We start from the raw sequence: 27,727 nt of genomic DNA, 5'->3' as shown, positions 1-27,727 counted from the left end.
TGAAATACATACATCTGTAAAATCGTAAAACCAAATTACAAGACTGTGAACAAACAGACTATGTTTGCAATATTCTTTTTTTTAGAAATGTGTGTATTCTCGAAGTTGGTGACACATGCTGGCATCATCCCCAAATTCATCGACTATCATTTCCAGGTTCGATAGTTTTATTCACCACAAAGTCTGCTATATGTGTCAGTGATAAACGAGAAAAAAAATGTTGTATTTTGGGCATCACAGGCGACAATACGGAGATTTAAGAAACGAAACGTTGGGACGTTTCGTTTTGAAGTTGTGGTAAACGTCATTATTTCGGGGGTCTCTCGCTGGAAAGGTGAAGGTCAACTGAAACGGAACGTGGAACGTCAAAACGCAGTCACGTTTTCCACCCCCAAAAAACGAACAATATTTCGTCAACTTTTGTGAGTATTTTTGCACACTAACAGTTTTATTTGTTGGCCATTTTATGCATTGCTAGATTCATCAACCCTTTCACAGTCTTTCAGCGCTGAGAATGTGTTCACAACTGTTGTGAACTGAAATATTTTGAAGGGTGCTGATCCTGGTACATTTATCCAACTTCATGGTGAGAAAGCAAATAGGTCATCGCATCGAATTTTTATTCTGGCTTCGTATGTGATCAGGTGCATGAATTGAAAAATGTGAAGCTCTTGTGCGTGCAATGCGAGTATGTCAATCCTTTATTGACTCGTGGAGTTGAAATTATGCCATGCCCAGTCAGCGGATCATATCCTGCCATGCCCGGCCTTTCATTCCGAAACGAAACGTGAATACATCTAAATCTTGTCTGCGGCCTATGCCGTCTCGTTACACGTTCCGTTTCGCGGGGTGACTCATTCACCAAACGAAACGAGCTGCAAAACGAAACGTGCTGTTTCTTAAATCTCGCTAATAACGTATGTATCGTTTTGAGTGATCCTAGGCATGATTGTAGCGCTAACATAACTTGGAGGTACTAGCTATCTACTATCCGAAGTCGACACATACATGGTGTACACAATGAACGTTTGAACTTATTGAAAAAACCCTGAGGCGAAACACTTGATTGTCTTTTTACCTTTGTATCGCAAGCACAGACAAGGATAAATTTTCATTGAAAAATGTTGAGTCACTTGGTGCAATTCACTATTTTGTTCTCTGAATTAAAGAAGATGTTTTTTCTCTGGTGTGTGTTTGTGGTTGTGTGTGTGTGTGTGTGTGTGTGTGTGTGTGTGTGTGTGTGTGTGTGTGTGTGTGTGTGCATGTGTGTGTGTGTGTGCATGTGTGTGTGTGTGCGTGCGTGCGTGCGTGTGTGTGTGTGTGTGTGAGTGTGTGTGTGTGTGTGTGTCTGTCTGGCTGTCTGTCTGTCTGTCTGCCTGTCTTCCTTAGAGGATGATAGTGAGAAAGAGCGTTTCAGAGACAGGAATACAACGAATGAAACAGCTCACCACACATGCTAATGCAAATCCGAAGTTGAAGGCATAAGCAACACCAAACAAACCTGCAACAGAATATTCAAAGTTCATTGTATCCAAATGAGCATCATTGTGCAACAGAGTTCAATAGTTCGATTTTGGGCTTATTATTAGGTACGAAATTCTTGATCGCTATTTTCGCGTCAAGGATCGCGAATAGACAAGAGTTACCATTGGTCTAGGTTAGCTAACAACGCAAAGATGAGTTTCGGTTAGCGATTAAGGAGTCTGCGCAGAGAGAGAAAAAGAATAACGCTCGAAAAGGGAAAAGCAACGGAAGGTTGGAGAGAAGGAGCGAAATCATGAAAGAACCACTACGGCACCGTTCTATGCCTAGAATGAAAAACCATCGCCAAGGGCGAACAGAGATGGCAAAGACTTCCACAGCGGAGGCACCCTATCTTTGACGTGACGACCAGAGAAATGGCAGCAAGCGACAGCAGTAGCCGGTAGCCGTTATTTGGTGGAATCTTTTCTCGGTAAATATGTGTTTTTTGATCCAAGTTGATTTCCCCAGGGTTACCAAGTTAATTTTTATAAGCACTGCATTGGTCACGGTATCACAAGTTTGATCGAATACCAAGATTTTATGTGATCACTGTAGATCAAGCGTAATACATTGTATGAACGTTGAGCAGCATGAGGAATGAATGTGGATAATCAATTGTTTATAAAGTGCTATAATGAATGATCTCCGTTTGAATAACAAGATGTGTTTTTATCACACAGGTCTCAGGGGAAACGGTTTGTATAATGATAGAGTAATTCCCAGTTCTGAGACTTGTTATTATTTCGACAGATATGTTGGTGTTTCGAGTTACGAGTTTCCAGTTCGAGATCCGAGGGACGAGTTTTCTACGATCAACCCTCTAACTTCGTCCGATGTTTTCTTGGTCATCAATGATGAACTTTATGTAACCGTTCGACAATAACCAGCCTGGACCACACGACGTTCCGACCGTCTACATCATCACTTTGTATTTTGAAGATGAGTGACTTTTAGATCCAGGATATATAATAACGATACAAAAATGAAGAATAATCCGGCGACCTTGGAACAAGCAAATAAATAAAAAGTTGAATCTATAAATTTACAAATACGTCTTGTGTGTTTTGTGCACGAATCTGCAATAGTGGTGTGGTAGAATCTTTTTTAGAAACAAAATTCATTCTTGTTCTGATTCATAACGTAAAAGGTGAGGTCTTCGTACCCTCCGAGTACGTAACAGACAAGGATCCGCAACACTATCGACACGTAGCGCTATCGACACGTAGCGCTACTGTACATTGGATTTTCAAAAATAGTGATATCGACACGTAGTTCTATTTAGACGTAGTGATAATGGCATGCGTGAATTGTGGCAATAGCACTACGTGTCGATAGCACTACAGAAAATAGCACAAATCATATGTAGCACAAATGACACGTAGTGCTAGCGGGACGCACCAGTGTGATTCGGAGTAGTTTAGTTTTTTGCTATTTCTTTCACTTCACTTTCTTTCTGTCAAACTCGCGTATTAATCGGAACTGAAAAAAGTCTTGCGCCTTACTCACCGAGTAGCATTAAGCATCCATTGACCACGTAGCGAACAGCGAAGGGAACTGACAAGAGGAAGAAGGTGTTGAGGCCTGAAATGACAATTAAAGCACGCGGCTTGGTCACCCTCACAACAAACATCATTCTGTCAAGTGGGAAAGAGAGCTGTGAACACTGGCTTTTTCAAAAGACATCGGGGCAAACGGAGATAGTAAATAAACTAAATTATTATTAATATTTTGTCAGGTGATTGATTGATTGATTGGTTGGTTGATTGATTGATTGATTGATTGATCGATTGATCATTAATACATAAGGACAAAGGCTTTAGATGAGATATGATCGAACAAGATAAGATCAGAGAAACCTGTATGTGTCTGTGTGTGTGTGTTTTTTCATCCAGCCTTCGCCCGTAGCGGGACAAATTTATACGCAAACATTTATTGAAATACTTATACAGGAACAACTTAACGAAAGCATCGGGGAAAATGTGAGATATTACAGACGTTGCGAGGAAGACGGCCGACACCTCAGCACGATGACAAGTGACTGTTGCCTTCTTGTTTTCCTCTCACACAGTCGGGACGTGGCCTTTGCGAGCCGTTCTCACTAGAAAAAGGAGCAATTTGTCGTTGTGGCCAAAACGGAAGATAGAAATTGCTCTTTGCTGTTAAGTCGATTTTGTTTTAGTCAAAGTGTGTGTTATGGACGTATAGACTGTTCATTTTGCAAATATATCTTGTGAAGAAAAAATAAGTCAATCTTTGATAGGCATGGATTTACCCCTGTAAATCCATGCCTATGAAAGATTGACTTATTTTTTTTAGGGGGGTACCACCTCAGATGCTCACAAGTCTTCTCAATGAAGCCGCTATAAACTGTGCGCAGAAGACGAAGGCGTTCTGAGCACACAACCAAGACTAGAGTGACGTCACTTTTTCGCGCAGCGGTCCGGGACGCTTGCAGAAACGACGCCTGCAAAGGCGAAATTTGGTGTTTTTCTCGTCCGGGCCGAACGAATGAATTTTTTTACTAGTTTTTTTCTTGACTGAAGATGTTTGGATTGTGTTTTCTTTTCTGTTTGAGGTTCCAGTTTGTGGTCAGATAAAAGGAAAAACCATGTTTTTGAAGGGGCAAATAGTAACACACGAAAAAACACACACACAAAAACACACACACACACACACACACACACACACACACACACACACACACACGCTAGTACGCACACGAACACGAACACAAACACACGCACGCACGTCACAGTAATCATCATATATATAAAGTTGGTTTCTTTGTGTGTGTGTGTGTACGATGACTTAAGCCAATTAAAAACCTACAAAAGTCACATTGTTCAATTGCTTCGTGCGTCTTTGTTTCTTGACTCTTGATTTTGGTACCATTGTGTTCCCAAGACTCTGCACTTTCCTTTGACATAAGGCTCACTGTGTATAACTGGATCAAACATGTGATAACCGCAAATGAATAAAGTAATTAGTTTTTACCGATTAACGTACATACAGCGACTAGACTAATTAGAACCTGGCAGTGAGGATAGTATCACCGCAACAGTTGGCCTTCATCCTTATGTCTACGTATGTCTACGTATGTTTGGTTTTGATTATCTGCTAGAGGAAGTAGATATCGACAAACTATTAATTATGGCAGCCATTTGCATTTCATATTTTCCTAAATATCTGCGTCCTCTTGCAAATAATTAAAACTAAACATACGTAGACGACTACATAAGGATATAGTCCAACTGTTGCGGTGATACTATCCTTACTGCCAGATTCCAATTAGTCGCTGAATGTCAAGAATAAAAGACGCACAAAGCAATTGAAAACGGCGACGTTCGTAGGTATTAATCTCCACCTTAAGTCTTCGTGGAACTCCGCCTGGATGCACCCTAAAGGTCTTTCAGCCGGTCCCAAGCCCGGATAAAGGAGGAGGGTTGGGCGTGGGGTTAGCAACTCCACCCCGCCAAAAAACCAACTTGCTACAGACCAGAATAGGGACCTGGAACATCCGAACCCTATATGAGAGCGGAAAATCGGCTCAAGTGGCAAGAGAAATGAGGAAATACAACATCACAGTCCTCGGTTTATGCGAAACAAGATGGAACGGAAGCGGCCAGTCTAAATTGACATCAGGAGAGACCATCATCTACTCAGGCCACGAAGACTTGGACCACCACATAACAAGGAGTAGGGATGAGGCCGCAAGATCACTCATGGCATGGGAGCCGGTCTCCTCAAGACTTATGTCTGCCAGATTCAACTCCAAAGGAAGGAAGCTCACCATCATTCAGTGCTACGCACCAACCAACATCGCGGAGGAAGACGCAAAAGAAGAATTCTACAGCTCCCTACAGTCCCTTCTCGATCGTACACCAAGCAGGGACATGAAGAGCGTCATGGGAGACCTGAACGCAAAGGTGGGAGACAACAACAAAGACAAAGAGCTCATCATGGGCAAGCATGGCATTGGCACATGCAATGAAAACGGAGAGCTGTTTTCTGACTTCTGCTCCTTCAACGACCTTTTTATTGGAGGCACCATCTTCCCACACAAGAACATCCACAAGACAACCTGGACTTCGCCAGATGGAAAGACAGACAACCAGAGCACGCAAATGGAGAAGAAGTTTGCTGGATGTCAAAACGAGACGGGGAGCAGACGTAGCCTCAGATCACCAGCTACTAGTGGCAACGATGAAGACCAAACTGAGAGCATTCAGCGACTCGACAAGTTCAACGTGCAGTTTTTGAAAGATAACGGGAAACGAGAAGGATACAACTGCGAAGTTAGGAACAAATTTGAGGCCCTGGCAGAACTAACGGAAACAACAGTTGAACAACACTGGGAAGAACTTCAGAAGACATGGAAGACCACGTGCACTGAAGTCTTGGGAAAGAAGGAGAGAGAACACAAAGAATGGCTGACACCAGTGACATGGGCCAAGATAGAAGAGAGGGGAGAACTGAAACAGAAACTCAACAGATGCCAAGACCAACAAGAAAAAGATGAGATCAGAGCGCAGTATTGGGACATCAACAGACAAGTCAAGAAAAGTGCAAGAGCAGACAAGAGACAGTTTGTGCATGACTTGACAGATGAAGCAGAGACAGCAGCTAGACATAACAACACCAAAAGGCTGTATGAAATAACGCGAACGCTGTCAGGAAAACAGGGCAACCCAAGCAAACCGGTGAAGGATAAGAGTGGCAAGATTATCACGAATGAGGCAGGACAAAGATCTCGCTGGGAAGAACATTTTAAGGAGATATTAAATCGACCACCCCCACCCACTGCTCCGGACATACCACCAGCAAATGAACAGCTCCATGTTAACACCGGTCCGCCAACCAAAGCAGAGATCATCAAGGCCATAAGGAAGATGAAAAGTGGAAAGGCGGCAGGCTTGGACGGGATCCCCCCTGAGGCACTGAAGGCAGACCCAACACTGTCTGCAGAGATGCTACAGCCCCTCCTACACAAGATATGGGAACAGGAAGAAATTCCGGCGGACTGGAAGCTAGGATACCTGGTCAAACTACCCAAGAAGGGAGATCTTTCTCAGTGTGGTAATTGGCGAGGAATAATGTTCCTATCTATTCCAAGCAAGGTCCTGACCAGAGTCATGCTGGACAGACTGAAGGAGGCCTTGGACAAGATCGGAGCAAGCAGAGTTTCGCCGAGACAGGTCATGTACTGATCACATAGCTACCCTGCGCATCATCGTCGAACAGTCCATGGAATGGCAGTCACCCCTGTACATGACCTTTGTGGATTTTGAAAAGGCTTTCGACAGTGTGGACAGGGAGACCATCTGGAGGCTGATGCACCACTACGGTATTCCACAGAAGTTCATCAACATCATCCAACATCTATATATGAGGACTCAACCTGCCAAGTCATCCATAATGGCAAGCTGACCAGCCCATTTGTAGTGAAGACAGGGGTGAGACAAGGCTGCATGCTGTCGCCGACCATCTTCCTGATGGTCATTGACTGGATCATGAGAAGGACAACCATGGACAGCAACACGGGCATCCAGTGGACTTTCGCCAAACAGCTCGAAGACCTTGACTTTGCAGACGATGTTGGCCTCCTCTCCCACAAACAGCAACACGCGCAAGCAAAGCTGACAAGACTCCGTGAAGAAGCTAAAAAAACAGGCCTGAAGATCAACTGACAGAAGACTGAGGTGATGAAGATGAACAACAAGCAGAACCTTCCTATCCAGCTGCAGGGAGAGACCCTCAAGGAGACAGACCACTTCACGTACCTCAGGAGCGTAATTAGTACGGACGGCGGGGCAGATGATGATGTCAAGAGTCGTATCAACAAGGCAAGACACGCTTTTAACACCCTGCGACCCATTTGGAACTCCAAAGCACTCTCCCTCCGGAGTAAGATCAGAATCTTTAACACCAATGTGAAGGCAGTCCTCTTGTACGGGCGTATGCTTATGGGGGAAGTTCGCGAAAACTCCCGAAGTTTTGAGTGACATCGGAAGAACTTGCCTCACTTTCGTATGCATGGGCCGGAAGAAGGGCTTACTTCGAAGCAAAGCGAGGAAGTAATTGATGGTAGTTTGCGACAACTTCCTACGTTTTGAGCGACATCGGAAGTACATCCTCAATTTCGCATGCATGGGACGGAAAAAGTGCTTACTTTTGAAGCAAGCGAGGAAGTAAGTGAGGGTAATTGTACTACAGCGAAACCCAGGAGTAAACACGCTGCTTCCAAAGTTTCTCAGTGCAAATTAGCAGGGCTTTTCTTCCGTTTTTCATATAAAACCGATCTAACGCAAATGAGAGAAAATAGAAAGAAAAGTCGTATCTCGTGCGTGCATTTCGTGTAAATTTCCCTGAATACAAACCTCAGTTGCCAGCTTTGACTTTTGTTCGTTCTGGGTCACTGGCCACCACTCTTAAAATTTCATCCCCGCTTATAGGAGGGGGTGTTTCTATGTAAATGGGCGTCTTTGTGTGCATGTGTGAGTGTGTGTTTGTGTGAGAGTGTGCGTGTGCGTGTGTGTGTGTGTGTGTGTGTGTGCGTGCGTGCGTGCGTGCGTGTGTAGGTGTGCGTCTGTTCATTCATTCGTTTGCAGTGCACGCGCGCACATGTGTGTGTGGGGGGAGGGTGTGTGTGTGTGTGTGTGTGTGTGTGTGTGTGTGTGTGTGTGTGTGTGTGCGTGCGTGCGTGTGCGTGTGTGTGAAAGTGTTTGTATGTATTTGTGCGAGTGCCTGCCTGCCTGCCTGTGCGTGCGTGCGGGTATAATTGTGCGTTTGTTTGTGTGCGCGTGCGTGTGCGTGCGTGTGTGTGTGTGTTCTACACTGTGTGTGTGTGTGTGTGTGTGTGTGTTCGACGGTGTGTGTGTGTTCGACGGTGTGTGTGTTCGACGGTGTGTGTGTGTGTGTGTGTGTGTGTGTGTGTGTGTGTGTGTGTGTGTACCCCCACCCACCCCACCCCACACACACACTATTATGAGCTGATTATTTGCGCCTCGATATTTTATTTATTTTCTTACGTTTTATGTTGTTTGTTGTGATTCACCACACCCGAGTTTCTCGAAATTGAGATGATAAAGTGTTCTATGTCTAACACACATGCACACACGCGCGTAGGATAAACAAATCCAATCTTGACTTTCAACTTTACATAAACATACACCCTGTTCACAATTAAAGAGGACAAACATAATTTACTTACACCTAAGTACAACAATTTATCTTTTGTAAAAATTTGGACACACATTTTCCCAATTAATATAAAAGTTACTGAACTTATCTTCTTTTCACTACACCTTATATCTTGATTCCACCAAAAACTTGAGTTCTGCCTTTTTAAATTGACCAGTAGCCCAAAACTTTCGCTCTAACCAAACAGTGTTACCGATACACAATCATTAAAAAAAAAAAGAGGTTTAACATAACCGACTTCGCTACCACATAAACAAAAAAAGTTTTATTCTCCCCAACATTCTGGTCAACAAAATCATTATTACAGAGTCATTCAATTTCAAGACAATCATCACAGCTTTGAACAGACCATTTCGTTCAACCAGTCAAAAACAACAACGATAGTAAAAGTTCGCCCATTTACGAACTCGCGATGAGATTTGTTTCTTCTGGTCGCCAAGCCTACCGTTTACAAACGCATGCGCACTAATTGGGATTCCCCCAATTTCCTCGACCTTGACCTCAGGACTCTCGAAGCCACTACTTCGGCGTTCAAGTTAGCTCGTGCATACCGAGAAGCTGGCAACTTTGCTTCCAAAGTTCCCACTTTCAAAGTTAATTTCATCATTTATACGACGATATCGCATCTTAAAGGTCCTTACCCATCTAAAAGAAACCTCCAACGCATGCTACAATTGCCGGACATTCTGGTTTTAAAGGCAGCTCATTGGGAAATCAGCTCAGACACAATATTGAAGACGTGAAATGCGTCAATCGAGCAACTGTCGTAACTTGGCTACAATGAGACGGTCGGCTACCTTGCACCATTGACACGAACTGTGACATTCTTGTTTAATTTAGGTGAAAAGCTTGAAACAGAGGGGCTCAAAACCGACAGTACGATCATTTACTGACCCAAAAAACGTGCTCGAGTCATTCGGCGAAGGTGGTGAGCTTTCAAACTACCACGAATGAATAACTGATAACACATCTTTGCATAGTGTTTTTTTTCTAGACGAGTAGCATAGTGCAGTGGTTACGGATTCGGAATTTAAATCCGACGCTCTGGGTTCAAGTTCCGCTGGGAGCTACAAACTTTTTTAATTTATTTTTTTGATTAACCTTTTTCTTAATAGACCTCAATTGCATTCAGACTGCAACAACCGGTTTTTGCCTCTGTGTTATTTTTTTTTAAACGCGTAAAGAAACTGTCCTATGCTTTCAAAAAAAAATCGAATCTTGACTTTTAACTGTACATAACCATGCATCGCCTTCGTAATCAAAAATTAACGAGGGAAAACAAATTAAAACACCGATGAACAGTATTGTCTTTTCATTGACATTTCCCCAATAAATAAGGAACAAGTCACTGAACTTAGTTATTTATGGTCTACTGCATAATGTTCTTTCTTTTAAACTTTACCAGTAACCCAAAGTTTCCCTATAACCAATCTATGTTTGTCCAACAGTTTTACCGATATAAAATTATTAAACACAAGTTCAACATACAGTAATTGTTGTACTTATTGTGAGAACGAAATTGATTATACTGATTTTTTATTTTTTTTCCCCAAAATTATGTTCACTTGGAAATGCGTTGAGGATAAAGTGATTTGTAAATATAATATGATTATTAAAAATTACCGTAAAGGAAGTGTTTGGGGTGTGTTTAAAATACATTTAGAAATAGTATTGTTAACGATATAGGTACATTTAAAGTAGAAAAATTAATATAAAAAGCAGAAAAAAAAGAAAAGAAAAAAAGATCAATGAAGAGGGATACTCCCCGCAAAAAAAAAAAAAAAAAAAAAAAAAAGGATTGAAGCAAGCAGCTGAGATAAAAAAAATAAAAAAAATGTTCAACATAGGCCTAATCATTTACTCTTCTCCTGACATTCAAGCCAACAAAGTCATGTGTCATAGGCAGTCATTCGATTCCAAGACAATCATCACAGGTTTGAACCAACCCTTTCGTTTAACCATTAAAAAAACAACAGCAATAACGCTGTTAGTACTACAGCGCGCTCAACGTTCGCCTTTTTGAACTCGCGATGAGAGTTTGTTTCTTCTGGTGGCAAGCTTACCGTTAACAAACGCATGCGTACTAGTTAGGATTCCCCCAATTTTCGCGACCTTGACCGAATACTCTCGAAGTCACCACTCCGGCGTCCATGCATAGTGAACAGTTGGAAAGTTAAACTTCGGGAGTTCCCACTTCCGAAAGAGGCCTCTACTTCCAGTGTTGCTGACTTCCTCCTCATGCATACGGGCCCTGGAGAGTAACCAACACCATCACAGGGAAGCTCCAGACTTTCGTCAACAGGTGCCTGCGGCACATCCTCAACATCAGATGGCCGGAGATTTCGAACGCCGACCTGTGGAAGCGAACCAACCAGAAGCCCATCAGCCAGGATGTCAAGAAGCGAAAGTGGGGATTGGACACACCCTACGGAAGCCAAACGACAACATTACCAGACAGGCCCTGGATTGGAACCAACAGGGAAAGAGAAATGTTGGGCGCTGAAAAGATTAATTGAAAGTGAGGCAAAGGCAGCTGGCACGACATGGCCCCGACTGAAAGGAGCTGCCCAGAACCGGGTGCGTTGGCGAGGAGTTGTTGCGGCCCTATGCTCCACAGGGAGTCTACAGGAATAAGTCAAGTAAGTCTTCGTGGCGTAACGGTTAAGCCGTGCGCTCCGAAAACGGGATCAATCTCCGCTAGGGCCTGTTTATTTTTTTTCCTGTTTTCTTTTTGTTAAATCATTCTGGAGTGCCAGTGTCTGTTGACAGGCTTTTATATGTCTAAGTAATTTTTAATCATATAGTGTGTGTTCTGTGCTAATACACAACTGTTCAAAATGCATACCAAGCGACATCACTTACACGAACGAGTTGCCTCCCCTCCTTTCGTGACATGAAATGTATCTACACTGCCCAAAATAAGTCAAGGACCAAAAATCCAAACACAAATTACGCAAAAACCGATCAATCAAAAACATGGAACTTGTAATATGTTGTGGTCAAATCATTCAAAAACAATCACGCCAAAGTGCATTGAATTCCATTCATAAACAATTGAGTTATTGTCTCCTAAGTGAAGGGGGGGTCAAAATCAAAAGTCGCAAGTCTTTGCAGATTGTCAATTCCAATGTTTCACCGGTTCCCAAAGTTCAATAATGGGTATAACCCCCACGATTTTGGCGGCACTCGTTGCAGTGATCCCTCATTGAGTGGACAATGTTTGCCAGATTAGCCTGGGGGATGGCCTGCCACTCTTGCTGAAGAAGAACGAGCAGCTGTTGGAGGTTTGCAGGTGGAGCATTATTCTCGCGAACACGACTGCCCAACATGTCCCACGCATGCTCGATAGGGTTCATGTCGGGACTGTTGGCTGGCCAATCCATCCTGTTGATCTGTACCTGCTGCAGGCAGGCGTCCACAAGCCGTGCTCGATGTGGGGGAGCATTATTGTCCTGTAGCACTGCGCATGGGGCCCAATCTGACGCAGCATGAGCAAGACTTGGGGCCTGAGGATCTGGTCCCTGTAGACAAGGGCATTCAAGTTGCCCCGTACATGGTACAGTGGGGTCCTGTGGTGCTCGCTGATCCTAGCCCACACCATCACTGACCCTCCCCGGTGGGCTCTTCTCTCCCTCACGCATGCAGGAATCATGCGTTCTCCTGGACGCCTCCAGACCCTGGTCCTGCCATCATCATGCTCCAGACTGAAGCGAGATTCATCGGAAAACAGTACCTGGGCCCACTGCTGTCGATTCCATCTCAAATGGCGGGTGGACCAGACCAGTCTTGCCATCATGTGACGTGGCGTCAGTAAAATGCGGCCAAAGTTGACGCCTTGCGTGCAGCGTCTGGTCATGAAGGCGGTTGCAGACGGTCTGCTCGTTGATGTCAGTGTTGGTTGCCACCCTAAGCCTTCGTCTGATGGTGCTGGCAGTGGTCGTCCTGGTCTGCAACGCCTGGCGTGTGATGTAGCGGTCTTGACGTTGTGTGGTGCTTCGAGGGCGCCCAGACCGGGGTCTGGCTTCCACACTTCCAGTGGCATGAAAGCGCTGCCGCAGCCTCACGATGACGGAATGGGAGCAGCCAAGTCTTGCAGCAATCTCTCGGAGTCGGATACCCTCTTGAACCCAGGCTAGAGCTCGTCCGCGGTCGACAAGGTTCAGATGACGTCTTGGAGGCATGGTTGTTTGGTGGCCTGCTGTGATTTTGCCTGGGCTTATAAAGCATTTCTGGTGACGACAGTTCAATCTCAGAGGACCAATGGTTTACGTGAAAAAGATTGATTGGGGCAAAATCACCTGTGCTGAGCTCTGCAGGAGGGTTACTTTCACGTGCGTTTTTCGCAATATTGCGGATTCTTTGCTCGCCTGCACAGAGAAACAGGCAAAGTCCGAGTACCGGTTTTTGCTGTCACAGCAAAGGCAGGGAAGCTGTCAAGACGACCACAAAGCGTAGAGGGTCATTGTCGCCGATTTTTGTGATTTTTGCACACAATCAACGTTGGGATCGAAAAATGGCTTTTGGTCCTTGACTTATTTTGGGCAGTGTAGAATGACTTGTTATGCTAACAAGGGCTGGTTCTGCAACATTGTAAGCTTAAATGCCACCAAATCGTGAGAGGCTATGAATTTACAACGCTTTCAGTTCAAGACAAGATTACGCAAAATGCTAAATTATCACACACACCCCTCCGACCCCACCCCAAGAAAAAACACTTCGCGGTCATATCTATAGGTACGTGCTGGGACTGACAGCCTCTATGGTGGATATGAAATGACCGCTGACCTGAGATGAACTTAACGTAAATTATGTCAAGGCCACAACGTTGATGCCTCCTTTCCAAAATGCTGCTCCACCATGAAATTTATGTCTCTATACATCTTTTTGTTGTCTGCCAACTATTGATCATGTTGGAAGGCAAGGCCAGTTTTCAATAAGATGCCTGTTACTGTTGGTATTAGCTTACTTGTGGTCTTTTGCTAAAAGTTCTTCAAAATAAAGAACCCTCTGCTCCTTTGCATTTTACAGTGTTCAATGTCTTTCTCTTTGTTAATTAATTGTTTTGCTGTTTTAATTCCTGACTTGTTCTTCATTCCAAAAAGTCTTGTGTTCTTTTACATTTTCTTCCTGCAGTAATACCCAGATCACCAAGTAGATTTCATGCAAATTTGCATCAGGGATGCAATATATTTCAGCTAGCCAATGGCCGACAGTGCACTGCGGTAGCTCTTATTGCTTTACTAACCATTGCAAGTCTCAGAAAATTCCATAGCACAAATGAACTATGTTTGATGCTATGACATACCTGAACCAAAATGACCTAGACTTTGTTTGAAGGAACATCTCTGAACTGAAACATATCTGCAAACACTGGCATTGAAGATGTTCTGGGACATGAGCATCTACCTACATCTCTTGTTGGATTTCCCTATGAAATTTCATATTTGTTAGACATTTTCACCGAACACACAGACCCAAATGTTGTCTTTGACAGTGCATTTGGCATGACAAGCTTGCCTGAAGCTTTTCAGCACTCTTTTGTTGTATCACATTATCTACTTTAGTTGCAACATTTGTAGAAACGTGTCGCTGTATACGGAGATTTGGAAAAAGAGATATCTTATGTCTTTGACTCTCACGAAAGAAACTTTGACGATAAAGTTTCAGGTGGTACAGCTGTTTCGTCTTTCCTTTCATTCCTTACCAGACTTGAGAACATTCTTGGAGCAAAGCTTCAATAGTCATATTTAGCTGATTAGATTTACTCTCTGTTTCTGCTCAAAATATTGGACTTGAACAAAACTATTCATCTGACTTGCATATATGTCTCTTTCTAGTACCAACACGGCTCAGAACAGTTTGACAAGTCTGCCAGCACAGTATTTGAATCCAAGTGCGTACAGGAATTAGAAGTTACTGATTATGTGCTTAAAGATGAAGATATCACTGTTTTAAATAAAGAACCATGCGTAATAGTGGATTCTGAGCAATTTGCTGAATTGTTTGAAATTACAACTTCGCAACATTAAAATGAAATGCTTACAGATTTTGTGACCTCCCCACTTCACAAACTTCACAGTAATCATTCTTACCTTTTCTTCACAAGTTCGGCGTAAAACTTGCACAAAGAAAATAAAAATTACTGATTATGTGCTTGAAGATGAAAATATAGAGAATACTACATGGCTTGCTGTGTCGTACCAGATTTACACGATTTTTTTGGATTTTTTAAGATTGAACTGCGAGCGAAAGCGACCTGTTCACTATTTGAAAAAGCAACGAGTGTAAATCACAGCACGCCATGTAGTATTCTGTTATCGGGCGGGGATATAGCTCAGTTGGTAGCGCGCTGGATTTGTATTCAGTTGGCCGCTGTCAGCGTGAGTTCGATTCCAGGTTCGGCGGAAATTTATTTCAGAGTCAACTTTGTGTGCAGACTCTCTTCGGTGTCCGAACCCTCCCCCCGTGTACACTACATTGGGTGTGCACGTTAAAGATCCCACGATTGACAAAAGGGTCTTTCCTGGCAAAATTGCTTAGGCACAGTTAATAATTGTCTACCTATACCCGTGTGACTTGGAATAATAGGCCGTGAAAGGTAAATATGCGCCGAAATGGCTGCAATCTACTGGCCGTATAAAATTTCATCTCACACGGCATCACTGCAGAGCGCCTAGAACTGTACCCACGGAATATGCGCGATATAAGCGTCATTGATTGATTGATTGATTGATCATACATACTGTACTTACGTGTATTTTACTCAAAACGTCCCGCAGTCGAGAAGACGCTTCTTTTGGAACCTCGGTTTCTTCCATAGCCTCGTGCAATCTTTTACGTCAAAGCAAAAACACGTCACTCTGGAAAGTGTAGCGTGACGTTTTAGTTCTAAAAATTCATCGAGGGGAATTAGCGAGCGCATGACGTTTGTCTCGGTGACTTTGGCATCATGAGCAGTGGGAAAACAGGTCCCTGTCAGACTTGCTTGACATGACCTCATTTACATGATATACACACGTGCCGAACGACGGCACACCTGTCTCGGTTCCGTCGTCGTTTTCGGTCCCGTCTTCCCCGCAACATCTATATTTACTTGATGAAAAACACGTCACTTAAAAAGATCATTCTGATCAAAGTCATTATGGACTGTATAATATAAATCCAAAAACAGATAGACTGCCAACGTTCCAAAATTCGGAAGAAATAACAAGAATGGTAACTAATTTATGACAAAACAAAACAACCAAAACATTACGTTCACAAGTACGGAGAGAGAGAGAGAGAGAGAGAGAGAGAGAGAGAGAGAGAGAGAGAGAGAGAGAGAGAGAGAGAGAGAGAGAGAGAGAGAGAGAGAGAGAGAGAGAGAGAGAGAGAGAGAGAGAGAGAGAGAGAGAGAGAGAGAGAGAGAGAGAGAGAGAGAGAGAGAGAGAGAGAGAGAGAGAGAGAGAGAGAGAGAGAGAGAGAGAGAGAGAGAGAGAGAGAGAGAGAGAGAGAGAGAGAGAGAGAGAGAGAGAGAGAGAGAGAGAGAGAGAGAGAGAGAGAGAGAGAGAGAGAGAGAGCTGTACACTCCAGTAAACTCAGAGGACTGTCGATGTCCCCCCATACATACCTTTCACAAAGACCGACAGGGCAACGTTAGCACCAAACACCAGTCCGACCAAGTTTTTCTGACCAAAGCTGCAAAAGTATCAAGAGGCAAATCAGCACAACCATTATTACTTCTTCTTTTTAAGCCGCCTTTATGTAATAAATGGTGCTTATAGGATTGAGTCGATTCACTTGTCTGTTTGCTTGTTTGTCTACATATTAGACTTGTATCTCTGGTATTCTGGGGTAAAATTTAGTGAGTAGCTTGGAATTATGAGGCATAGGGTGTGTGCATAACATTACGTTTCTAACGGTAATCAAACGGAAGATATTAGTTTTACACGCCTTTACCCACCCAGCCAGGGGAAAAACAAACAAATTAAAGGTTTCACATGAGGATGCGCGTCTCAACCTAATACTTGACGTCGAAGAAATGTGCTAGTGAGATCTGGTACCTTTATTCACGAAGGATGGGTGCTTTTACAAAGCATGGGTGTGTACACTAGTAAGATTAATCCCCGAGTACCTAGTACAAGGGTCCAGCAGACTTTAATTGTCTGTCTGTGTGTGTGTCTCGACTTAACAGCTTATTGCTGGGAAACTACTGGGCGCAGTTCGTTCAAAAGTTGATACACTAACTTGATAATAGGTCCGATTGATCGTATTAAAACTTCATAATGTTACCTGGGACCTAAATGCGAAATAAACCACAAAACAAGTCGCGTAAGGCGAAAATACAATATTTAGTCAAGTAGCTGTCGAACTCACAGAATGAAACTGAACGCAATGCAACGCAGCAAGACCGTATACTCGTGGTCCACCGCTCACGGCATAGGCAGTGAAATTGACAAGAAGAGCGGGGTAGTGGTTACGCTATGCTGCATAGCACGCTTTTCTGTACCTCTCTTCGTTTTAACTTTCTGAGCGTGTTTTTAATCCAAACATATCATATCTATATATTTTTGGAATCAGGAACCGACAAGGAATAAGATGAAAGTGTTTTTAAATTGATTTCGAAAAAAAAAATTTGATAATAATTTTTATATATTTAATTTTCAGAGCTTGTTTTTAATCCGAATATAACATATTTATATGTTTTTGGAATCAGCAAATGATGGAGAATAAGATAAACGTAAATTTGGATCGTTTTATAATTTTTTATTTTTTTTTACAATTTTCAGATTTTTAATGACCAAAGTCATTAATTAATTTTTAAGCCACCAAGCTGAAATGCAATACCGAACCCCGGGCTTCGTCGAAGAGTACTTGACCAAAATTTCAACCAATTTGGTTGAAAAATGAGGGCGTGACAGTGCCGCCTCAACTTTCACGAAAAGCCGGATATGACGTCATCAAAGACATTTATCAAAAAAATGAAAAAAACGTTCCGAGATTTCATACCCAGGAACTCTCATGTCAAATTTCATAAAGATCGGTCCTGTAGTTTAGTCTGAATCGCTCTACACACACACACACACACACGCACGCACACACACACATACGCACATACACCACGACCCTCGTTTCGATTCCCCCTCGATGTTAAAATATTTAGTCAAAACTTGACTAAATATAAAAACGACTTGGCGGTGGGAGGAATTCGCGGTGCAACAGCCAGCCAGTCTGATAGAACGGTGCAAGGTCTCGGCAAACCAAGACTATGCCATACTCGTAGCAAAGCCGCCGAATGGTACCGTAAACCAAGAATAGTGACGTAAGAAAATAGAATGTCGTCTTTTGATTTGGAACGTGACGTGTTTTAGAATGGAGATGTGGTAGTGTGTGTGTGTGTGTGTGTGTGTGTGTGTGAGAGAGAGAGTGTGTGTGTGTGTGTGTGTGTGTGTGTGTGTGTGTGTGTGTGTGTGTGTGTGTGTGTGTGTGTGTGTGTGTGTGTGTGTGTGTGTGTGAATGTCTGGGCCCGTATGCATGAACTGGAAGTCAGAAACACTGGAAGTAGAGGCCTCTTTTGAAAGTGGGAACTCCCGAAGTTAACTGTTCCCTATGCATGAACGCCGTAGTGCTGACTTCGAGAGTATTCGGTCAAGGTCGCGAAAATTGGGGGAATCCCAACTAGTACATGCGTTTGTTAACGGTAAGCTTGGCGACCAGAAGAAACAAGTCTCATCGCGAGTTCAAAAGGGCGATCGTTGAGCGCGCTGTAGTACTAACAGCGTTATTGCTGTTGTTTTTTGAATGGTTAAACGAAAGGGTCGGTTCAAACCTGTGATGATTGTCTTGGAATCGAATGACTGCCTAGCTATGACAATGACTTTGTTGACCTGAATGTTAGGGAGAAAAATAAATGATTATGTTGAACTTTTTTCTCTCCTTTTTTTTATTTTTTATCTCAGTTACATGCAGGCAGCTTCAACCCTTTTTTGTTTTTGTTTTTTGTTTTGTTGTTTTTTTGTTATCGGGGAGCATCCTTCTTTATTGATCTTTTTTTTCTGTTCTTTTTTCTTGCTTTTTATATTAAAGTCAAGATTGGATTTTTTGTGAAAGCATAGGACAGTTTCTTCACGCAATTAAAAAAAATGAACACAGAGACAAAAACCGGTTGTTGTAGCGAATGCAATTGAGGTCTATAAAGAAAAAGATTAAAAAATTTTTTTTAAAAATTTTGCTACCAGCGGCACTTGAACCCGGAGCGCCGGATCGAATCAGTTTCCGAATCCGTAACCACTGCACCATGCTACTCGTGTGAACAAAAGCGTGATTAAAAGATGTAATATGAGTTATTCAGTCGTGATGGTTTGAAAGCTCGCCACCTTCGCCGAATGACTCGAGCACGTTTTTTTCGGTTAGTAACTGATCGAACTGTCGCTTTTGAGCCACTCCGTTTCAAGCATTTCACCTAAATCAAACAAAAATGTCACAGTTTGTGTCTATGGTGCAAGGTAGCCGACCGTCTCATTGTAGCCAAGTTACGACAGTTGCTCGATTGACGCATTTCACGTCTTCGATATTCTGTCTGAGCTCATTTCCCAATGAGCTGCCTTAAAAACAGGAATGTCCTGCAATTGTAGTATGCGTTGGAGGTTTCTTTTGGATGGGAAAGGACATTTAAGAAGCAATATCGTCGAATGAGAGTGAGAGACCCTGCAAATTAACATTGAAAGTGGGAACTTCGGAAGCAAAGTTGCCAGCTACTCGGTATGCAAGAGCTAAATTGAGCGAGTTTTAGCGTCAACTAAGGTGACTCGAGTCGAACCGGAGGTCGCAAAAACTCGGTCCGGTACGACTGGAGTGACGTCACCGGTTAACCAACTTTCAACCTTGCTTCCTGCGTAGGGTCTCTCCAGTTCCAAGATGGCTGCCAAGGCGAGGTGAGAAACTTCTGCAAATATTTTTTGACAAAGTTACGGATTGTGAGAAGACATTTGTTGTAAATCACTTAGCCTTTCAAAAATTAAGGATACTGGGTTGGATACTGTCTTGGTTTTAATGCATTTTATTTTAGCAGTGATGTTTATTTTGGGAAGAAATGAGGTCAACAGGAGTTTGGGTGCGATTTCGGCTCAAATGTACTTTAGCGCCCTGAACTTTTACCCGGCTGTTTTGCGCTCGATTTTCACGCTCACTTCTTCATTGACGTTCGAATCGATAGTTCGATGTTTTGGCATTACATTCACATCAACAATAAAACAGTACTGCTTGTTCATCATCGTCGTCCATCAACTCTCCACAACAGTAAATCCGTAACGCGCTTGTCGCCATCTTGTTGCAAGGGACGCGACTGGACACAACCCAACAGCGTTTCCGCGAAGAAAAAAACCAGACATGCGCAGTGACCCTACTGTAGCTCAACCCTGTTCCTCGCGAAAACTCGCTTATTGAAAGCCGAAGTAGTGGCTTCGAGAGTTCTGAGGTCAAGGTCGAGGAAATTGGGGGAATCCCAATTAGTGCGCATGCGTTTGTAAACGGTAGGCTTGGTGACCAGAGGAAACAAATCTCATCGCGAGTTCGTAAATGGGGGAACGTTGATCACGCTGTATATAGCTTTTACTATAGTTGTTGCTTCTGCCTGGTTGAACGAAAGGGTCGGTTCAAAGCTGTGAGGATTGTCTTGAAATTGAATGACTGTCTATAATAATGATTTTGTTGACCAGAATGTTGGGGAAAATAAAACATTTTTTGTTTATGTGGTAGCGAAGTCGGTTATGTTAAACCTCTTCTTTTTTTAATGATTGTGTATCGGTAAAACTGTTTTGGACAAAATAGGTTGGTTAGAGCGAACGTTTGGGTTACTGGTAAATTTGAAAAGGCAGAAATCAATCAGTGTTTGGAGAATCAAGATATAAGGTGTAGTGAAAAGAAGATAAGTTCAGTGACTTATGTGTGTCCGAATTTTTACAAAAGATAAATTGTTGTACTTTGGTATTTGTAAATTTTGTTTGTCCTCGTTAATTGTGTACAGGATGTATGTTTATATAAAGTTGAAAGTCAAGATTGGATTTGTTCAGCCTACGCGCGTGTGTACATGTGTGTTAGACATAGACATAGACATTAGAACACTGTATTATCTCAATTACGAGAAACTCGGGTGTGGTGAATCATAATAAACAACATAAAACGTAAGAACATCAATAAAATATCGAGGCACAAATACTCAGCTCATAATAGTGTGTGGTAAGGGGGGATAGGGGGTGCACACACACACACACACACACCGTCGAACACACGCACACACACACACACACACACACACACACACACACACACACACACACACACACACACACACACACACATGCACGGCACGCACACACACACACACACATCGTCGAACACACACATAACGTCGAACACACACACACACACACACACACACCGGCCGTCGAACACACACACACCGTCGAACACACACATAACATCGAACACCGTAACACACACACACACACACACACACACATACACACACACACACGCACACTCACACACACGCATGCACACGCACACACACACATGCACACGCACCCACACACACACACACACATACACACACAAACACACACACACACACACACTGACACGCGCGCACACGCAAACAAACGTATGAAGGAACAGACGCACAATTATACCCGCACACACACACACACACACACTGACACACACATACATACACACACACACACACACACACACACACAGATAAAGGCAATGAAAAAAATAGCAGAAACTTACAATTCAACACTCGAACACACACACACACACACACACACACACACACACACACACACACACACACACACACACACACACACACACACATAAAGCAATGACAAAAACAACAGCAGAAACTTACACTCAAACTCACACACACACACACACACACACACACACACACACACACACACACACACACAAACACACAAACACACACTCACACATGCACACAACGAGCCCATTTTTCATAGAAACACAGTAACCCCCTCGTATAAGCGGGAATCATGAAAGAGTGGTGGCCAATGACCCAGAACAAACAAAAGTCAAAGCTGGCAACTCAGGTTTGTATTCAGGGAAATTTGCACGAAATGCATGCACAAAATACGACTTTTCCTTCTATTTTCTCTCGTTGGGACTTTCATTTGCGTCAGGTCGGTTTGATATGAAAAACAGAAGAAAAGCCCTGCCTTTTTGCACTGAGAAACTGTGGAAGTAGCGTGTTTACTACTGGGTCTGGCTGAAGTACATTTACTCTCATTTACTTCCTCGTTAGCTTCCAAAGTCCCATGCATGCGAAAGTGAGGATGTACTTCCGATCTCGCTCAAAACATTAGAAGTAGTCACAAACTACCCTTGAGTTACTTCCTCGCTTTGCTTCGAAGTAAACCCTTTTTCCGGCCCATGCATACGAAAGTGAGGCAAGTACTTCCGATGTCACTCAAAACTTCGGGAGTTGTCGCGAACTTCCCCCATAAGCATACGGGCCCTAAAGAGTACTCGGGTCCATCGCGAGCGTTTTTTTTTTATACATTTCTTAATTCGTTTCAGTTGTTTTCAAAGACGTTTTCGATTTAATGTGAACAAATCATGTCTTGTTCGAACAAATACTCATGCAAAACTCATCATTTTCAAAACAAAATTTGACAAATGGTATACAACAATGTCTTTGACAAATGGTATACAACAATTGCTTTATAAACAAAGATATCGTTTTAATGCACACAAAAAAATAACTTTTTTGGAATAACATTCATGTATGTTATATGAACAATCTGCAACCTATGAGTTTTTTTATAACGCGGTCAATAAATGACCAATGTTTTGGGGCCAAGTCTGGGAACTACCAATTATTAAAGATTAAATGCACCGGTCAATCCGTTCTGGCTAGCGATTGGATTTTCTGCAGCATTTCTCTCTCTATCCCTCTCTCTCTCTCTATCTCTATCTCTCTGTCTTTACTCTCCTCTTTTGTTTTTGTTTTTTGTGCACTCCAGTAGAATCTCTCTTTCTCTCTCTCTCTCTCTCTCTCTCTCTCTCTCTCTCTCTCTCTCTCTCTCTCTCTCTCTCTCTCTCTCTCTCTCTCTCTCTCTCTCTCTCTCTCTCTCTCTCTCTCTCTCTCTCTCAGTATGGTTTGAAACAGTTTTGGGTCGCGGATTAGAATCCGGCCGGGTAGGTCACGGGTCAACTGTTTGTACAGACCCAGAGACGGTATCCATGTCACACCGTCATGTCACCACGGCTACGGGGAGGGTTTCTTGACCCTTTAAGGTCAATGCTTGTTTTTATTGCTGGTCACATTGCTTGAATTTAGTCTTTGAATGCAATGGCAATGTCAAGCATAATAAACGTGAAAGAGACACCCGTGAGATAATAATCGTTCAAATCACACGTGTGTATATCATGTAAATGAGGTCATGTCAAGCAAGTCTGGCAGGGACCTGTTTTTCCACTGCTTATGATGCCAAAGTCACCGAGATAAACGTCATTATAGAAACACAAATTGCGCTCGATGAATTTTTAGAACTAACACGTCACGCCACACTTTCAGAATGACGTTTCTTTGCTTTGACGTAATAGATTGCATAAGGCTTTAGAAGAGATCGAGGTTCCAAAACAAGCGTCTTCAATTTAGCCGCCTAGACTGCAGGACATTTTCAGTAAAATACACGTAAGTACAGTATGTAGGATAAACAGAATACTACATGGCTTGCTGTGTCGTACCAGATTTACACGAGTTGCTTTTTCAAATAGTGAACAGCTCGCTTTCGCTCGCAGTTCAATATTTAAAAAATCAACTCGTGTAAATCTGGTACGACACAGCAAGCCATGTAGTATTCTCTATTAATCTGATATTGACAGCTTGATGACTTGACCGCCGCTTGCATGATTGATTGATCGATGTAATTATCAGATGAATACTGATGCAAGTAAGTGTGGTCACGGTTCTGCGTATCTCTCATATGTAATATAGTGTCGATGATGGTGCATGGTAACACTGACCTGTCGGCGAGGGTGTTGGAAGCGGAGTTGACGATGACGTAGGGCAGGTTGTTGATGGCACCCATCAGGAACAACGCCACCTGGTGTGCAACATATATATGCAAGTTTTAATATGCAAGTCTCGATGGGGTTATGTTTACAGAGGGTATGAACAGAAAGTATTCAAAAGCAAGTCTTAAAGGGGAGAGGTCTTTAATCAGGGGTGGGGTGGGTTTAGATGATTCTTTTAGCTTTGTTCCATTCGCTATCGAAACGAGATAAGGGCGAAAGAATAAAATGACGATGAAGATAAAGAAGAAGATACGATGAAAAAGAATAGTACAAAAGAAACGTAAAATATGCCAACAACATATCAAACCAAGTGTCTACCAGACGGGAAAATCAACAACAAAACCAGTCACTCTACGTTTTTCTCTCGTGCATATCAAACCAAGTGACGGACTAACCTAAATCATTCACTGAAGCAAACGAACACTGACAGCTTGGAACAAGCAAAGGCACAAGACACCGGTTTGAACAAATACAAATCACCAGTTTCTTTAACACCCATATATGTTCAAGAAAAGGTTCTATAAAGACAACCAAACTTTGTTACGTTATCTGTTATATCTTGCTGCCAAAAATACTCTAGAAAGAAACAAGAAAAAAGTTCCTCTTCTGTAATGTACCGAGTTCAATATCGGGTGCCTTTGCCTCTTAACTTTTCTGCATAACAAGTTTAATTTTTCCCTTTGCAAGGAAGTCTTTCTAGCGCAGTGGTTAGTGAACTGCTGTTAGAATCGTTAGGAATTTTTATTTTATTTGTTGTTTTCTTTACTCTCCTTTCTTTTGTTTTATTTTACTCCATTCATTTTTATTCCAACGCATTATTAGCGATCAATTTGCAACACTGACCAAAGCTCACGAGGCAATGATTTGGTATTGATCACTGCGGAATTCGTTCGCCAACCACTGAAGCAACATGAATTACTGGACCCGAGGCCAGAAGCAACATTAGTTAACAAAATTAAGTACATTGAAACCCCCTTTTAAGGCCTCCAAAGACCTGAGAAGTTCAGGTCTAAAAAAGGAGGGAGTCTTAAAATGGGGTTATGTTTACCCCAGTGTATGAACAGAAAGTATTCTTCTTTTTCTTTATTTGGTGTTTAACGTCGTTTTCAACCACGAAGGTTATATCGCGACGAGGGAAAGGGGGGAGATGGGATAGGGGAAAGGGGGGGGGGGGGGGAGATGGGATAGAGCCACTTGTTAAGTGTTTCTTGTTCACAAAAGCACTAATAAAAAATTGCTCCAGGGGCTTGCAACGTAGTACAATATATGACCTTACTGGGAGAATGCAAGTTTCCAGTACAAAGGACTAAACATTTCTTACATACTGCTTGACTAAAATCTTTACAAACATTGACTATATTCTATACAAGAACCACTTAACAAGGGTAAAAGGAGAAACAGAATCCGTTAGTCGCCTCATACGACATGCGGGGTGCAGAGAAATAAGGATGTGGAAAAGAAGACTTTTGGTAAGTGAAATAAAGGTGATGGATCCAGTCAGGTAGAAATAAGACAACAAGAAAAGAATTGGAAAACTGCAGGGAATAGTAGGGAGAGTTTTCTTGGAAGGAAATATAGGTGAAAGGACTGGTAAGGCAGAAATAAGACAAAAGAAGAGAAAATATTCAAAAGCAAGCCTTAAAGGGGAGAGGTCTTGAATCGGGGCTGGGGTGGGGTGTCTTAAAAGGAGGGTTTAATTGTACATAACACATCAACATGGAAACAATTAACAACAAAAATTAATGTGTTTAAAATGTAGCAAAACATAAGTCTGCAGGGTTAGCATCGAATTACTTCTACAAAATCTCGTGATACTTACGAACCGCATATCTCGCTACGTGACTGAGTCGCTCATCGCTGTTGCCAAAATACAAGTCTTTTTGAGTCTAAGCCTGATCTAGATGGATATATTTTAACAGATGTTATTAAAATGAAAAAAGAGTTGACATAATGCCAACGTATGCCAAATGTTTTATAACTGAAACCATTAACAGCTAGGCGGTTGAGAATAATCCAATCAAAAGAAGACTGTGGGCAGAACCTGGAGTTTACGAAACCAATGCACAGACACAATTTTTCAAAATGTCCCTCATAAAACCTCTTTGACATTGTGTTTAATACTGTACCTTCAACTCAACAGTAAAACCAATGAACATGTACGGCTTGTAAGTGTATTAACTATGCCAGTAAATGATCGCACGCGAAGCCACTTTAACTTGTTGCACACGAAAATTGGTTGGTTAAAATGAACAAGGACCCAAGCTGTGTTTTTATAAAAGAAGGAGTCCGGACACATGTTTTGTTTTGGCTACATGTGTTGCAAAGTATTTAAAACGGCGGTATTACTGTATATACAGTGGTGCCTGTGTTGAAAGGCGAATACCATTTGGACCAGCCATGAATGTTGGAACATTGCACGCGGGGTATCTTGACCGGCACATTTTAGAAGAAATACATATAATGAAAGTAACAACAAAAGTTTTTTTTAAGCGAGGTGACCGCAATCTGCATGAAATACCTCTTCATTTATATACAGCGCTCGATCTGTTCTCCTATTTCATTGTGAGTGCGTGCGTGCGTGCTTGCGTGCGTGCGTGCGTGCGTGCGTGTGTGTGTGTGTGTGTGTGTGTGTAAACAAAATTGAGTGCAGTTCCGTTCAGCTCGCTACATTAGATTTCCTCGCGGCGAGAATTGCCTAAGAAACGCTACTTCCTCGCCACACTCGCCAAATCTAGCGTCTAAGAAACGGAGGACTGGCTGAACGAGAGCAGTACACAACATTGAAAGGACGAAGGCCAAGCGACTGTACAGTGGGGGGGGGGGGGGGGGGGGGGGGTGGGGGGGGGGGGGGGTGGGGGGGGGGGGGGGGGGGGGGTGGAGAGAGAAAGAGAGAGAGAGACAGATCAGACACAATGTAAATAAGCTGACTCTCAATCCCCCTTTACCCCTCAAAAAATCACTTTCTGTTTATCTGATAAACCGTTTAAACGCCAGTAATGTATTCCAAGTTCGTAGTGGTGGTAGGGGAAGGGCTCCTAATATGGACCACTTTTTGTTTCATGGTGATAACTAGCTTGTTTTCTTGCGAATAAATTTCATTTTGTGTTAGGTTGTACCGTTAGGCCTAATTAGAGTGAAATAGCTTTGATAGACATTCAGCAAAAATTAAATACAGAAAAAATCACAAAGGGTCCATATAACCCTAATATGGACCAGTGAAGCGGCCTTCACGAATCACTGTAAAAAGCCCCCTATATTCTAAAATAACATGATACAACTTAGTGTACAAGTCAGCCTAATTAAAATATGCTCCAGATGTATCTGTTTCGGGTTGATGAGAGCATTATTTGAAGCACACCAGGAAACTAAAGGAGCTTATCAAAAACAGAGTGAAAATAAGTGAAATTATCAACTTACACGAAAAGAAGACTTTTTGTTGCATTTTTTTTTAATCTGGAGGGCTAGTTATAGGTTATTTCCAGCAAGCTTCCTAATAAATGAATGAAAATAGCCTTTAGCTTTTATTTTCTTCGATTTGTTGAAGGTGGTCCATATTAGGGGACTCGCACATACTTTGAGATTTTGCTATTATTTTTTGTTTGCAGTACAAACTCGGGGTCAACACTGCTAAAATGTAACAAATACGGTTTTAGCTGTCATATATGGGTGCGTCTCAGAAACTGAACCTTTTTGTGTGTGCCATAATCAAATTAGCCCACAGTTGAAACATACTGAATTTTAAATCATGATATTGGTATTTTTGAAAAGTAAAATGAATAAAGAAATAATACAAACAAAACTGAGTATTTTGCATGATTATTATGAAGGTTGTTTTGCGAAAAAAATGATTGGATGCGTGAAAAATGGAGGTCTGATCTGTGACATGAACCATCAACTAGTTTTGCACCTCACTACAAGA

The 27,727-nt window shown here is 42.4% G+C and overlaps 1 protein-coding gene across 3 annotated transcripts in view; it reads right to left on the bottom strand.

Moving 5' to 3' along the window:
* The window catches only part of LOC138970872 (battenin-like), a 125,441-nt gene that overhangs the window by 34,295 nt on the left and 63,419 nt on the right, over positions 1-27,727 (bottom strand). For all 3 annotated transcript variants that reach the window (XM_070343441.1, XM_070343439.1, XM_070343440.1), the window contains exons 3-6: positions 23,758-23,837; positions 16,334-16,401; positions 3,031-3,105; positions 1,449-1,501 (exon numbers count right to left, since the gene is read on the bottom strand). In XM_070343441.1, the coding sequence (XP_070199542.1) occupies positions 1,449-1,501; positions 3,031-3,105; positions 16,334-16,401; positions 23,758-23,837 (276 nt within the window). The remainder of the gene's footprint in view (positions 1-1,448; positions 1,502-3,030; positions 3,106-16,333; positions 16,402-23,757; positions 23,838-27,727) is intronic.

The sequence above is a fragment of the Littorina saxatilis genome, linkage group LG7 (assembly GCF_037325665.1).
Source record: "Littorina saxatilis isolate snail1 linkage group LG7, US_GU_Lsax_2.0, whole genome shotgun sequence".
Classification (NCBI taxonomy): Eukaryota; Metazoa; Mollusca; class Gastropoda; order Littorinimorpha; family Littorinidae; genus Littorina; species Littorina saxatilis.
Note: the sequence above shows the minus strand (reverse complement) of the source record. Positions and strands in the feature narration are given on the sequence as shown.